The sequence below is a fragment of the Cebidichthys violaceus genome, unplaced genomic scaffold (assembly GCF_023349555.1).
Source record: "Cebidichthys violaceus isolate CVI_PGR_0920_01 unplaced genomic scaffold, fCebVio1.0.p SCAF_12, whole genome shotgun sequence".
Classification (NCBI taxonomy): domain Eukaryota; kingdom Metazoa; phylum Chordata; class Actinopteri; order Perciformes; family Stichaeidae; genus Cebidichthys; species Cebidichthys violaceus.
In genome coordinates this window covers 2,350,615-2,365,542 of record NW_027176285.1, presented here as the reverse complement: position 1 = coordinate 2,365,542, position 14,928 = coordinate 2,350,615, and the positions used below count along the sequence as shown (strand labels likewise).

The following is a 14,928-nucleotide window of genomic DNA, read 5'->3' as shown; positions in this document are numbered from 1 at the left end:
CTCTCAGTCTGTCACATGAAATGTCTTCTACAGCAGCTGCACCAATCACAGACCTGCTTCGCCAACGAGGTAAGTTTATGTCCAGAGAGGTTTTTTCTCATCCCTGTAATTTGCATTGCATAAACCGAAAAGAAAAAAAGGGGCATTTTTAAATTATTTCTGCAGCAAAGCAGCATAAACCCCCCCCAATAAAACAATAAAAGTGCTCCTACCAAAGGGCTGTGACTGTAGCGACCAGCAGCAGAGGCAAATAAAGAGCTGGACAGCTGTGCCCAAAACAGACTCATTTATCTTGCTAAATCGGAGACGTGACAGTCATACAGGGAACAACTGTGTGTGTGTGTAATCCTTGCACAGCACTTTGAATAAAGATCAAATGTATTGGTTTGATACGTAGAAATGCTCCGCCCTGCCACTGACAGTTTTGAACGAGGGCATCGAACAGTGGGGTCTTACCGGGACCTGCGGGATCTCTTGTAGGCACTGGGGAGGGAGTGTTTGCTCTTCGACTTTGACCTCGACTTTGATCTCGACCTCCTCTTGTGTTTCTTCTTCTTTTTGTCTTTGTCCCTCCCTTTGTGCCTGTCTCTGTCCCTATCCCTATCCCTTTCTTTCTCTTTCTCTCTCTCTCGATCTTTCTCCCTGTCTCTCTCTCGCTCTCTCTCTCTCTCTCGCTCCCTCTCTCGATCCCTCTCTCGCTCCCTGTCTCGATTTTTCTCTCGCTCCCTCTCTCGCTCTCTGTCTCTGTCTCGGTTCTTCTCCCGGTCTCTCTCCCGGTCTCTGTCTCGATCCCTCGCCGCTCCTCTGGAGGTAGCGTGGGAGGACGAGGAGGACGGAGGCTCCCTGCTGCGATGCGCTCCTTTGTTCTCCGCGGCCGCTCTTTGATCCTGAGGATACGCAGGTTGTGCAGACGACACTTGAGGCACGGGGTCACACAGGGCAGAGAGGGCTTCCTGCAACTACAGACACGAGGTAGAAAGAGCAGGAGAGAGAGAGAGAGGGAAGACATCAGTGAAGGCATTGTTCCAACTGACACATTAAGACACTGGACCTTTTCTTTGTCGTTGGCAATGTATTGATTATATAACAGTCAGACTGTCTCTTTATCATTAGGGAAATTGTATGAATTCCCAGATGCTTGATGTCTCTATCGAGCTGTATTGATGTAGCTGCAACAAAAGAAGGTGGTGGAATAATGTCAGGAGATAGAAAAAGGAAGTAACATGAATGCACTAAAAGGGGCATGAATGGGATCATAACCAGCTGGCTCAGGCAAAGTCATAGTTCCTTACTCTGCTGGGAAATTATTACTCCGAAAAAATAAATAAAATCAAAATCCTTACTCAGCTGATTAAAATGTGCGAGTTACACAACACAGTGCAGCCCTCTGGCTACATGCTGAGTTACAACTGTTAGCTGCAAAGTGCCTCTAATTACTCCGATGTGGGTCTGTCTGCTCGTATAACATTGACCTGCTGCTGGAGTCCCACTGAAAAGACGGCTTCAGTCCATCAGTGGATTAAACACGACGCTAAATCTTCCCAGGTCAGATTTGATCTTCCAGGGTTAGGTCTTGGATTGCTCCTGGGGTTACCCATGTCACACATGTATGCTTTCATGGTACCAAAAGGGCAATTACATAAAGGAAAACATCAAATGGCATATTTTATGTGCTAACATTCACATGAATGGAGTGACTACCCAAGTGATAAGTGATACATATGGAAGACCGCAAGGAAATTAATGTGCGCTGTGTGACTTCCATCTCTCCAATTCAATCACTCCACATCTCACCCATCTGCTAGAATTGGTAAGAAATGGGAGGAGCATAACAAGAGACAGGGAGGGACAGAAGGAGGTAGGGAAATGATGGTGATGAAAGAAGATGAAAGTAGGAAGCAATTGCGGTGAAGAAGTACAGGCAGGAAAGAGAGAGAGAGAGAGAGAGAGAGAGAGAGAGAGAGAGAGAGAGAGAGAGAGAGAGAGAGAGAGAGAGAGAGAGAGAGAGAGAGAGCTCACAACAGAAGACAATCAATAAGTCTCTAAAACACACAGGCAGGGAAGAGGAAGAATATTTATTACACCTTTCTATTTGCACGCTATCTGGTGTCTGGGCTAAGGGAGAGATAATGAAATGATAGGAAGCGAGGTTTGGTTTAAAATTAGGACTGACATATTGGGAAGCTTATCCCAACACCAGAATGAGAAAACGTCTGCCCTCTCACACCTGCTCGGGAAAGATACGAAAGTTCGGACAGTAAGGGGAGCAACAATGAAAAAAAGTTGCAGTCCACCTAGGGGATAGGAGAGGAGATGGAAAGCTGAGGGAAGGAGAGGAGGAACACAGGAGGGACATTCTATCAATATAATATAAAATAATAAAAGTGTGAGAGAGAGAGAGAGAGACACACACAGAGAGAGAGACAGAGAGAGAGAGAGACACACACAGAGAGAGAGACAGAGAGAGAGAGAGACACACACAGAGAGAGGGACAGAGAGAGAGAGAGAGAGAGACAGACAGAGACAGAGAGAGACAGACACGCAGAGAGGGGAGAGAGAGAGAGAGAGAGAGAGAGAGAGAGAGAGAGATTAAAATGCACATGTATTTTGGCTGGATTAAAAATCTCAGTAATAAATATATCACTTCATTCTCGCAAGCTCAAAGAAAATAGAATCCAGTTAATGAACTATGAAAGGCTGTGAAAGATGCACAGAATCTTCTCGTGTTAAATGACTCTCTGCTCACAGTCACACTAACCATCAGACCAGCACTGCCTCTCTGTGATCTCATTTCTACACAACAGCACATAATCAAACACCAAACAACGTCTTCATTGAACTCCTTTTCATTCCACACTTGTGCTTTTGTCCGACATGACGACAATACGAATAGGCAAGGGCAGCAGAAAATCTCTATCTAATTAATAAGGAAATTGCTGTGAAAGTGTGTTGGGAAATTCAGCGCGAGAAGCCGGCTAGCCTCCCTCGTGTTCACGTCGGCCATTAATCAAAAGGCTTCGACTGCGAAATACGTTTTTTTAAAAAAAAATCAATGGCTGATGGCTGAGAACGCTCTTATTCCTTCACGTCATTATTCTCCAATTCATCAGCATTCTGAGCAGCGTCACTGCTCCCCTACCGGGCATCGGGGCTCCTCCCATAGCTGTACCGTCACGAGTGAGTGAGCACGAGAGAAACATTTATGTTGGCTGTCTTAAGAAGTTATGTTTGGACATGCATGGTGATGATGATGATGATGATGATGATGATGATGGCGCCCAAGTGGAGCGTTTTCTTGTGGAGATGTTGTCATTACTCAACGTTGCTTGGTGGAGTTCAGCGATGGTCAGGTTGGTCAACAGTGTGCGATTGTTCTACACTGAGACGACAGAGCTGAAACGCAGGGATATTACCAACGGCAGCATTTCAATGTAGACGTTTGAAAAATAATGTAGCTACTTTTTTTTTTGATGAGGTATCTAGTTACTGTAACTAAAAACTATGTATTCAGTAACTAAAACTGACCAATTTACAAAATCACACAATGCTAAAAGAGAGACTCACCGATCAGGATTTTCATTCTTTCTATAACTAAATATAATTGAATGCTGACACAAACATGTTTTGGAACTTTTCTTTCATGGAAAAATTGAAATTCAATTGTATGTTTTACAAAAAAAACAGTAATTTCAATTGTTTATGAGGTTGTTCCTCCATTCTCTTTTTTTTTTGAGTTGCAGGTTTTTACAAATTGCTGATGTCTCCTTCACTGACGCTGAGGAACTGCATGTTGTCATCTCAACATACTGCAGTATGTTACACCATCCTGCTCTCCAAAAAAAAATACAGCATCAACTTACAAAGTGCTGCTGCCAGAACATTCACCACAACTACAAGTTATGGATAATTGCCTTAAAGCCATTCTGATCTCCCTTCACTTCGCTCCGTGTTCAGCTAAACATTAGTTCTTCTTCGGATAAACAAATCGTCACACATGCTTGCGGACCATCTGATAGAATCAAAGGAGTAAGAACAGAAGAAAATAAAACCCCACTGTACTCAATGTAATGGCTTAAATCTGGACTAGACTGAGCACCAACCAACACAAGCTCACGTTCTCTAGCCGGCCGTACATTCCTCCGTAACATCCAGGTAACATTAGTAGGCCACAGTCCTGGATTGTGGAAGTCCCTTCGGGGCACACACACACACACACACACACACACACACACACACACACACACACACACACACACACACACACACACACACACACACACACACACACACACACACACACACACACACACACACACACACACGCTCTGATGGACACCGCAGCCGTCACAGAACATCTGGAAAAGAGTGACAGAGCTGGCGCAATATTGACAGGAGCCTTGCCCGCTGCCACCTGGCACCAACCGGCAATAGGCCAGTTCACCGCGCATCAGTTGGGCTCACAGGAGGAGCTGAAATGGAACATCCATCAAACGGACAGGCAATCTGCACATCAAATGACCACTACACTGGCTTATCTACACTCTAATATAGTCCGGTTTTTTGGTCTGCGTTTGATATGAGAAAGGGCTTTTAAAATCTCTATTTTCAGATCATATGAAAACATATTATAATGCCAAAAATAATTTTGGAAGGACCCTTGTTTAATCACTTTAAAACATAATGTAACATTAAAGACATTGGCCCCAGCAACAACAGCAAAAGACAAAAATATGAAACCCCACTTGTCACCGCCAAATCAGATTTGAATTCCTCTACCCAGATGGTAGAGGAATTCAAATCTGTTCATTGATTTTGAATTGAATTGAATTCATTGATGCTCGTTAGTTTACCGGCTCTGCCAAGTGTGTTTTATATATAAGTACCATACAGCATTAAGGCATTAGGAAAACGTACACAAAACACACTGATCTCTATGGGATGAAATCATAAAGAAAAATGAACTCATACCTCCAACAAAAGATGAACAAAACAAGCTCATTAGATCACGGGAAAGATTCAGCCCTCCGCATCCGAGTCAGTCTTTGTTAAAAACAGTATATTATGAGCCAAGGAGGAAAATATACTCGGCTTCTTTATGAGTGCCAACAGCTGCGTGGTAATTAACTTATTCCGCATACAAATCCCAGCAATGATTGATTGGAATTGGTGTCAAAAGTCCGGGCTTAAAGCTGCCCATGCATGGACAGCAGTCTAAGCTGAGCCTAAAGCACAGATTCGGCTCAATAACAATATGCGATACACTTCATCTCCTGTGGAAATGTGCCCTTTAAATGTGCGCCGTTTCCCAATACATGTGACTGATGTACACGAAGATATTCCCCTCGATAAACAAACAGACATTCATCTCTTAATCTATTATTGCATGGCTACATGGACTGAATAAACTGCCATCGATACAGCCACGCGAGGCTCCTAACAGCTGCCTGCAACTTCATTTGCACGTAATCAATAATGAACCGTAATAGAAAGGGAAACACAATGTGCCATCTGGTACCGACAGACATAAAGATTGAGGTTGTTTTAGTATGGGTTACTACGCCAGCTGTACTAGATGTCATTTTCTATTTACTGAACCTCCACTATGACCAAAGACTTGACTGTAGTTCAACAAAAAAACAACAACAACAAAAAAAAAAGGCAGAAAAGAAAAATCCTCGGGGGCTGACCTCGGGGTGGATCCGTGGATCCGGGGCTGTTAACTATGTGATGAGGGAGGCTCCGCAAATCTGGGCTTCTTTATCCACTGCCACTGGAGTGGGTTTCATTTATGTCCCTTGAGTCATCAAACACCATATAAGGATAAGGATTTTACAAATCAAGCTTTGAATGGAAATGAAACGGCTCAGAGTGGCAGGTTATTGTAAGAATGTGAAGGGAGATATGACGAGGTCTGAATGCGTTGTTTAGACTGGTCTGCTCTGTGCTAAAATTGTATAATAATCACATGCTTCTGCATATTGAGGGAAACAAAAAAGTGGGCCTGTCAACCGTGACTAACAGAACTGAATCATCAACGCTGGTTGAAGCGGCATTTTGAATAAAAAAAAACGCAAACGTGCAATTAACGCACACAGAAGTCTCCCGCTGACATCATAGGCTACGTCTATTTTTATTCTGACGGCAACTTGTGTTCCACGCAAACTGCAATTGAAAATGAAGCAGTTTGGTATCAAATACGGTCAAACTCTTAAATGGAAATAAATACAATGTTATGATATTTTTGCATGGGCCAGGTGTGAAACCACTCAGAGTTATATATATATATATATATATATATATATACACGTCTAGATGTAAGTCAGGCGTGGCATCAGGGGCTAAGACATGTGCACAGTGTTAAGTCACACCCTCCCCAGGCCGTGATTCGTCAGTTCAACACGAGTCATCCACGTTCTCAACGCATTCATATTGCATCTCGCTAACAGACGGCTGCATTTTAAATGACTGCAGGCGTTCGTTAAGAGATTAATGGGGACCTACAAGTAACGGGAATGTCATTAAATGCATACGTTCTCTCCAGCACTCCTTTGTTTATAGGGTTGTAGCTCTGGAGGTCGTGCGATATAATACGCTGCGACTGCTTCAACGTGTGACTTGAAACGACACTTGGGACTTGCTGGTGATTCGGGATTGTGTCATGAATACGCGGTTAAGCTTCTAGGTCAAAACGATTGACGTATAAAACACATGGCAAAGTGCTGACCGCCACGTGTGAACCGTTCACCCACCTCGAGCTGCGCAGCGGAGTCCAGCCCGGCTCTCTTGGCCTCAGGCTCCCCGGCGAAGGGGCCGCGGAGGGTCTGGAGGAAGAGCGCCGCCTTCCTCTTCCTCTCCGCCTGTAGCTGCTTCTCCTTGGACTCCTTAGACGCCTGGGCCAGCTTCTCCCTGGCTGCAGCCGCTAGGCGGTCCTCCAGCTTCTGCTTGGCTGAAGGGCGGGTGAGATGAGAGGGTATTAAAAAACGGGTGAGAGATGGTCCTTGTCTGTTTTTAACTGCAGCCAGATACTACTATAGTCCTATGAGGGAGGAGGACATTATTGAAAAGACAGAGAGGAGGAGGTGAAGATTGATTATGCTCTGGTTTTCACTCTGCCGGCCTTCTGAACACACGTAAATGGTCTTTGGAAAGCAAAGAACTTAAAAGAAGGGAGGGAGAAAAGATGGAGAGAGAGAGAGCAAAAACCATGCATGTAGCTAGTGTGAGAAACAAAAAGAATATCGAGACAAGACGACAAGCGAAAAGAAAAAGAAAGGATGCTGAAAGTAATCTATCTAAGATTTGTCGCCATTGTCGATCCGAGGCGGGTGGAAACTCATACGAATGCAAGAGTTCCTCCTCTAAATGATAAGGCCTCACTGTGCGGTGGGTATTTTCGTGCAATTGGAAGGTTTATACAGAAAAAGCAAAAGGAGGAGGGAAGATGTGCGTGGGGGGAAGAGGAGACAGACGTCTGAGTGAAATTGGGGGTGGAAAAATATGCATGGTTTTGAGAGATGAGGAAAGGAGATGAAGTGACAGAGGCGGGTGGGGGATAGATAAGTAAAGAGAGAATGAGATGAGTCACAGCGAGGAAAGGGAAGGAGTGAGACAGAGGAAAGCAGACAAGACGGTGACGTATAAAAACAAATGCTGGCGGAAAACAAGTTGTTGGAGTTACGCAATCGCTGGGGCTACCGTTATCTCTTCAGGGTTAAACGGAGCGGTTGCTCAAGCAAATCATATTTGAGTTTAGTGTAAACAACAGCCAAGTGGAGCAGAATCCCAGCGTACTCCAGACAGTGACACAACACACTGTGCTGGCCGGCCGACGGCTCTATTTATGGACTAATCTGAGTTGCTTTATTTTGTTGCTCAGTACAGTGCTGAGAAGATCTGGTGATCAACTGATCAGCAAAATAACTATTTTGATAACCGATTAATCGTTTAAGTCAATTATCAAGCAAAATGCTAAACATCCTCTGGTTCCGGCTTCTCATATGTTGAAATTTGCAGATTTTTTTTGTATATTAATGACTAATTAACAATTAAGCAGTGGATAAAAAAAAGTAATTGATGCATTGATAATGAAAACTCATTAGTTAAACCTGCAACTACGGTTATTTTTTAGCCAAGTGAGGTTGTTGGTGTGTCAGCCGTTCTCCTTTTCGCTCCATTTGTTGGTCTCAACCTACTCCTGAGGTACATATCCAGCTCTTTAGCTCTCTAAACGCTCCACGATGTTCAACACCTAGTTGCACATTTTGCCTGTCTGCCGTTTGGCGTTGAGCTTTTACATATAAAACTGCGGCCAAAAACCACACTTAAGGTAAACCCTAACACACTGAAAGCTCCGTAAATCCGAGGGGAGCCGCATGTTCAGGTGAAAATGATCGTAGGTGTATCGCTACGAGCCGTCGCTTTCATCTCTCTGTGATTACAGCATATCACACGACATCCCTGAATATAATCTCACATCGATCTAAGATATGTTGGTATTTTTAAGTCTTCTATCGCCACTATGAAATAAACACCGTCAAATGTTTGCAGCGACTTGAACGATTCATGCACTTATCACTGGAAACCGCATTTATTGTGTGGCTGCTTTCCAGACCATCACTACAGATTAGCGTCCGCCGCTGATTCTGCCGCTATCTGATCAAGTTAGGCCCGCTGACTGACAGCCACTTTGCCACACAGCAAAGCCAATTCAGTCAGCTATTTATTAGGCTTTTCCAGCCTCTTTCTCCGGCTGTCTGTCAGCTCAGAGAAGAGAACATTACTCTCTGAGATCGTTCCGCCGAAGCTAAACGGGACCCGTCAGCAGGATCGGGGAATGACGGGATACATGGAGCGCCGTTACGCGGTCAGGATACAAACACAGGTAACCGTGTTACGCTACAGTTACAACACATTTAGTAAAAATAAGATGCTATTCTGGTATTCATGTGTCTCTGCATGGCAGCCTCATAACATATCGCAGCAGAAAAAAGGTATGTAGGTATAGAAATAGCAAATAAGTATTGAAAGAAATAGCGTTACCTCAAGCACAAGCTATTACAGGTGACTCTGTGGCCCGAAAAAAACCCCATTAATACTGAAATCTCTCATGTGAAATAACCAAAAAAATCGTCCAACTTTGGCAGAAGATGACGTACTTGTGTAGAACCCAATACTCACAGCAGAAGAAGAAGAGAACTATGGTTTTTCCGGTCCTTTAAGGTGCATACAGTACAATATACTTAATATTCTTCACAGTAAAGCAGTAGCATGCTTACCACACGGAGCAAACGACTGAATTCACAAAGAGGATTTTGGTGGCGCACAGTTCAACCTCACTTTTTGTGGACAATTCGGACAAAATGACACAAGAGATCCACAGAAATGTCTGCCAAAAGAAACGTTTAAAATCGCTTTTGTCATTTGATTATTACTGAGTATTTCATCTTTCACGCAGGAGGCTTCGAGAGGCAGACATCTCGGCTGCTGCTCAAGCAGTCACTGAGTCATTAGTGATGACCGACTCACGATGGCTGAGATGATGACATGATGGCTATTTAGCGGGACGACAGAGAGAATCTTATTCCTCACACCTTCAGCGTAGAAGGCTTGTGCGACTGGTTAACAAGTAAGGTCAAATGGATTATTGATAATCACAATTGCATCAGCGTCTGCTGGGTGTCAGTTTTTTGTTTGACAGAGATGTGAAAATGGCCTTTTTGGAAAAATCATTTTATACTTCAGCTGCAGACGAAAGGTGAAGCGTCCAATTTTTTTTTAAACTGAAAAGGTGCAATTGCACATTTTGAAGTGGGGGGGGGGTGGGGGGGTGTAAAAGTAGAACAAGATGCAATGAATCAACTTCAAGCACAACAGCTTTCAGCTTCAGGTAGAAAAGCCTATTAGTTTTGAAATTAATAGCCGGTGATACATTACAATACATGAATATTTCAGAGATGTGACTCTAACCTTGAAAATAAAATTGCAAACATGCATGAGGTTTTCTTTTCCCCACAGTCCCCTATACAGAAGCTCTCACTGTAAAAAAAATGAAAAAAGGCAAGATCACCAACCAAGCGTGATCTTATGAGATGGACTGAGTTAGAAGCCATAGGTCCTATAAAAACCCTGATCAGAGCGAGTGTAAACCTTTTACAGGACAAAAGAATGCTTTTTGTGACTGTACGCATTCTGACGTAGACGAATATGTCAAGTGTTTTCTGAGTGCAAAGTCACCGATGCGTTACTTCAGTTTTGGAAAGACCGAGGCGAGCGACTGTGTAATACTGTACAGCCACGAGTGAACAATGGAGAGAGACGGAAATAGAGAGAATACATCTCCATTAGGCCTTCGGAGAGATATATGCCGTTGTTTGCTGTGCCACACTGCTCATGTCTCACTGCAGGGTACACCCTGTTGAGAGAATTTATAATTCAGACTCAACGGATTTATTCATCTTCGCTTTTCCCCTTCTGTTTTTTTTTTTTTTTTTGTTACTTCAATTCCAACCCTTCCCAGAGAGTAACGGCATGCCAGTGGGCGTGACAGAGATGTCTTGTAAGCACCTGCACTTAGTCTATGCTGACACAGAGAATTTTAATTCTAGCACACACACGCACACGCACACACACACACACACACACACACACACACACACACACACACACACACACACACACACATAATAGCCACGGAGCACAGGAAGAATGAGGCCGACGGTTATCTGGATGCACAGACTGACACACAGAAGCAAGAACAGTCAGAATCTAGTCGGATTCAATTTCAAACATGTGATTATTACACTCAAAATCCAATTTATAGCGACCTGAACCTATTTATATATTTTTTTGTCTGTCTCTTCTTGGAAAATGAAATGATATTTTTTCACTATATTAGTGTTTGAATACCTTGTTTTGCCTCCAACTCCTCCAAGCTGAGGGAGGGTCTCCTCTCCTCCGGTGCGCTGACTTGAGCCGGGTCCTTCACCACCATCTCAGCTCCGCCCATCAGAGCTTCCAGCCCCTGCTCCTCCAGCAACTTCCAAGCAAAAATGTTTGACAATTTAATCGTTAATGCCATGTTTTCTACCCGCACCAAATCAACCCATCAACCATCGAATAGACCGAGCTGAAGTAGACCTTGTCCTCGTCAGAGTCGTCGTCCAATCGAACTCTGTTCTTCTCCAGTGGCAGCATGTCGTTTTCCTTCGCTTTGATGGCAAAACAGATGGGGGCAAACGAGGCTGTGACGGCACAAAGAGACAGACGGAGTCGTGTGATTTAGGGAGAACAAAAAAAGTATTCAGAAGTTCATAACTGGCAGACAAGTACATCCTGGACATCCTTTGCTAAGACAGTCTCATCGTAAAATGAAAAAAAAATGTATCTACTAAAGCAACTAGGCTGCTTTTTTGTCAATGACTAAAAGCATAAAACGTTCGCAAGAGAAGGTTGAAAGGAGAGGCTGGAGGAAGGATGAACAAAGGGGCGGAGAGAACAAAAAGATGGAAAAATAGGAAGGAGAAGACGCAGAAAAGGGCAGACAAAGGATATGTTAGAGTGTATAAAACAGACAAACACAAGGACAGTGAGCGCTGAACCTGCGATGGTGTGTCACATTGATTTCCATTTTGTAATCAAATGTAGACGGTACAGAGTACACAGTGTGTCTCTAAAGAAATAACCTTAATATAAGACTGTGATCCTTATTGTGGAAGGCTGGATAGTTTACTTGTGTACTACTCTGTGCAGTTATTAGTTTTCTTTGGCCTGCTCCGTGACCTGTCAACTCCCCCCCCCCCCCCCCCCCCCCGAATAGCCGGAGAATGCATGCCTTCATTTGCATATGCGTGTGCATGTTTATGGGTCCCGCCAGCGGTGTGGTGGTAAGCAGACGCTTTCATCTTTGCATAGACATTTCAGGCCCGATATCACCAAATACAAATTGGGAGCATAAATACCGACAGACTCACACCGACATATGAAACATACACGCACATAACACACACTCGCATTCACACTAGAGTAAATATGTGCATGTGTGTACTCACACAAACACATATTTACCCAAAGGATTTGCAGCTAATTTACTGAACGAATGAACTAAAGGAGAGGAAGTGAAATATGCTCTTTGTGTTTTTCCAAACCTTTTATCAGCTTGGAATCCAGGACCGACGTGTCGGATTGAAGCGTATCGTCGTCATCGTCGTCTGTTTCATGCTGGATGAACAGAAAGAGAATAAATAATCACTGTAACCGTGTCTGTATCAGTTTCCTAGATCTGTACACTGTTAACAAGGAACCGCGAGAACACAATTTGGACCCACCGTCTAAAGTCGTCTGTATTTTTCAGACAGTGTCTCCACATTTTGGGGTTAACCAGCGGGATTTTGACAAGAGACACGCTGAAAATGAGATTCCAAGGAGACCTGCTGTTCTTCATTTTAACATGATGTTCTGCCACGATGGGTCGGAAGTACAGCGGTAATACGTGCGAGTTGGTGTTAGGGACGTTTTCAAAAGAAACATCCAGAGGAGCTGCTTGTTATTTGGTTTCTCCTAAAAAAAAATAAAAAATTGGCGTGAATGCTTGTTTGTTGTACAATAACACCGGTGGACAGATCGGAAATGTTCGGACGAGTCACTCCTTTGCATCGATTCCCAATTAAACTAAAACGGTTGTATCTAAATAACGTAAACCACTCATCTGCCACCTTCTATCCACGGCTAAGGTTTGCACCTCTGACGTCGTCTCCCTACTGCGCTACGGAAAAGAGAAAACAAAAACAAAAGCGTCTGTCTGTGGCCTAATGGATATCTTTAAGCACATCGCTGCGGTGGAAGCAAGTGGAGGAACTGGGCAGAAGAGGAAAAAGGTCAGCAGACCATTAACACTAGCAGAGGACTCTTTAGAGGCGAGCCAATCTTCCAAGATGAAGAATTTGATTTCATACCGTCAGCGCACAGTAATGGGAAGAAGTCAGACAATGGAGATGATTAACTTGTGTACAGCAGCAGTCTCTGAAGGCAGGCTCACATTTAAGCCTCTCTTCATGTGCATCTCAGGCTGGCTGTGCAGCACATGACTGCAGATCTTCAGTGTTATGTTGTTTGCTTTTCATTCTTTTTTTTTCCTGTACTATAACTAGTCGCTTACATACTTTCAAACGCCTCCAATTGGCTCTCTAAGATCCCACTGTACGGTGTATGACAACATTTATCAGAGCTGCATTGTGTGCACATATAACCCTCTGGAAGTGACACCTGTGGACCAAGTGCCCTTAACCGTTATCCCAAATCTAAACTGCTGATGCAATGAAAGGTTAAAGTGACGATGAATGCCTCATGAGGTACGTCTCACCATGTTTGAAGGACGCTTCCTATGCGGCTGTTATTTAACAGTGCTCTCAAAAAGTCAAAGCACTTTACTGAGACCCCAGAGAATATATACAACTTCTAAAAAAAAAAAAAAAACATGGAGAACCAAAGCTCGGAGGAGAAGAAGCAGGAAGAAACTTACTCTAAAGCGTTCTAGAAAAACCTCAGCAGTTGGAGTTTGCGGGACATTAATTGTGCCCCACATACACACCTTCAGATTAGCCTGTTGAGTCCTTGGATTACTTTATTCACATGCTCGGCTGTGTCGACACAGGACAGTTCAGAAGGTAATAATCCTCCACTCCGAGTGAAAACATGCACCAGTGTTTCATAGCGGAGCTGCCAAACCTGTGCTGGTAGGAGATCACAAGCTTAACGGGAGTTTTAAATGAAAAAATGGAAGACGTGATCTTACATTACCCAGCCAAGAAGCTTTACATTTTGATAGAAGGATGGAGACTTTTACATAGCCTGAGTTTGAACTGAATTTCTGCTTGTTTTCTTGTGCAGTCTTCTTAAAAAAGACAAAAAAAAACGACATTAATTGGCAGCTTAATTCATGAAAAAATGAAATAACAATCATTTGTCATTGTTGCATTTTGTTTATAAAGAAAGAAGTCAATTCAGTGGAGAAGTAAAGCCGTCACATTATGGTAAAATGCCCAGCCAAAAGTAGAACATTGTACATTATGTGTTGAATTGACTCATTCGGGAATAATCGGACATGATGGGATGGAATCTGCTCTGCTGTGCCCAAATTCAATTGTGTTGTCGCGACTTCATTTGAATGCCTTTAGCAAACGTGCAAACTCGTCTCCCCGCTGTGATATTGTCATAAATGTGAGTTCACATGAAGTTCATTATTTATTTTTTTAAATTGGGTGAAATGCAGTTCTTCTTTGAGGCTTCCGTTCGCATATTAAGCCAAACCCAAGTAGGTTTCTGCCGAATGCAAACAACACAAGACGACGAGGGGCTCCTCGAAGTGGAGCGGGACTTCTATTAGAACATCAAAGGCTTTCTATAGAACTTCTGAGCAGATCTCTCCAAACAGGAAGCAGACGCATAATCTGATGCTTTGGACGATTTACAAAATGCTTCTTCTTAGATAAAAGTTGCATTTATCACATTTCAAAAGTGCCACATTCTGAAGATTGTAAAGATCACACCGGCGGCAGCAGCAGCGCCGCATCCTGCTGCGGTTTTGCTTTGACCGACTTTAGCTCTTTCTCACTTTTTCATTAACTATGAAAATACCAATAATGGCGCCGACGGAGAGCGGCGTTATCTGCATCCCCATTACCCGCAGCGCGAATCACAAACACAAGGCGGGTTTCTTGATGGAAAAGCCGAGCAGCTGCTTGTTGGAGCAGCGTCATAATGGGCCACACTCCTCTGCACTCTGAGAAGCTAATGGATTTGATTCATCAGAAGACAAATTGTTCAGACAAAAAAAACTTTCGCACTTTCTACCTCTCTAACTTCGACACAAAGCAGACTCGACACACACATTGAATATGTGAGAGTATACACCGGAATGCTCATATCTACATA

At 43.5% G+C, this 14,928-nt stretch overlaps 1 protein-coding gene across 6 annotated transcripts in view; it reads right to left on the bottom strand.

Moving 5' to 3' along the window:
* Window positions 1-14,928, bottom strand: part of sfswap (splicing factor SWAP) — a 45,525-nt gene that overhangs the window by 12,758 nt on the left and 17,839 nt on the right. For all 6 annotated transcript variants that reach the window (XM_068705892.1, XM_068705896.1, XM_068705893.1 and 3 more), the window contains 5 exons: window positions 12,144-12,216; window positions 11,137-11,240; window positions 10,906-11,035; window positions 6,750-6,946; window positions 457-959 (listed from right to left, as the gene is read on the bottom strand). In XM_068705892.1, coding sequence (XP_068561993.1) covers window positions 457-959; window positions 6,750-6,946; window positions 10,906-11,035; window positions 11,137-11,240; window positions 12,144-12,216 — 1,007 coding nt within the window. The remainder of the gene's footprint in view (window positions 1-456; window positions 960-6,749; window positions 6,947-10,905; window positions 11,036-11,136; window positions 11,241-12,143; window positions 12,217-14,928) is intronic.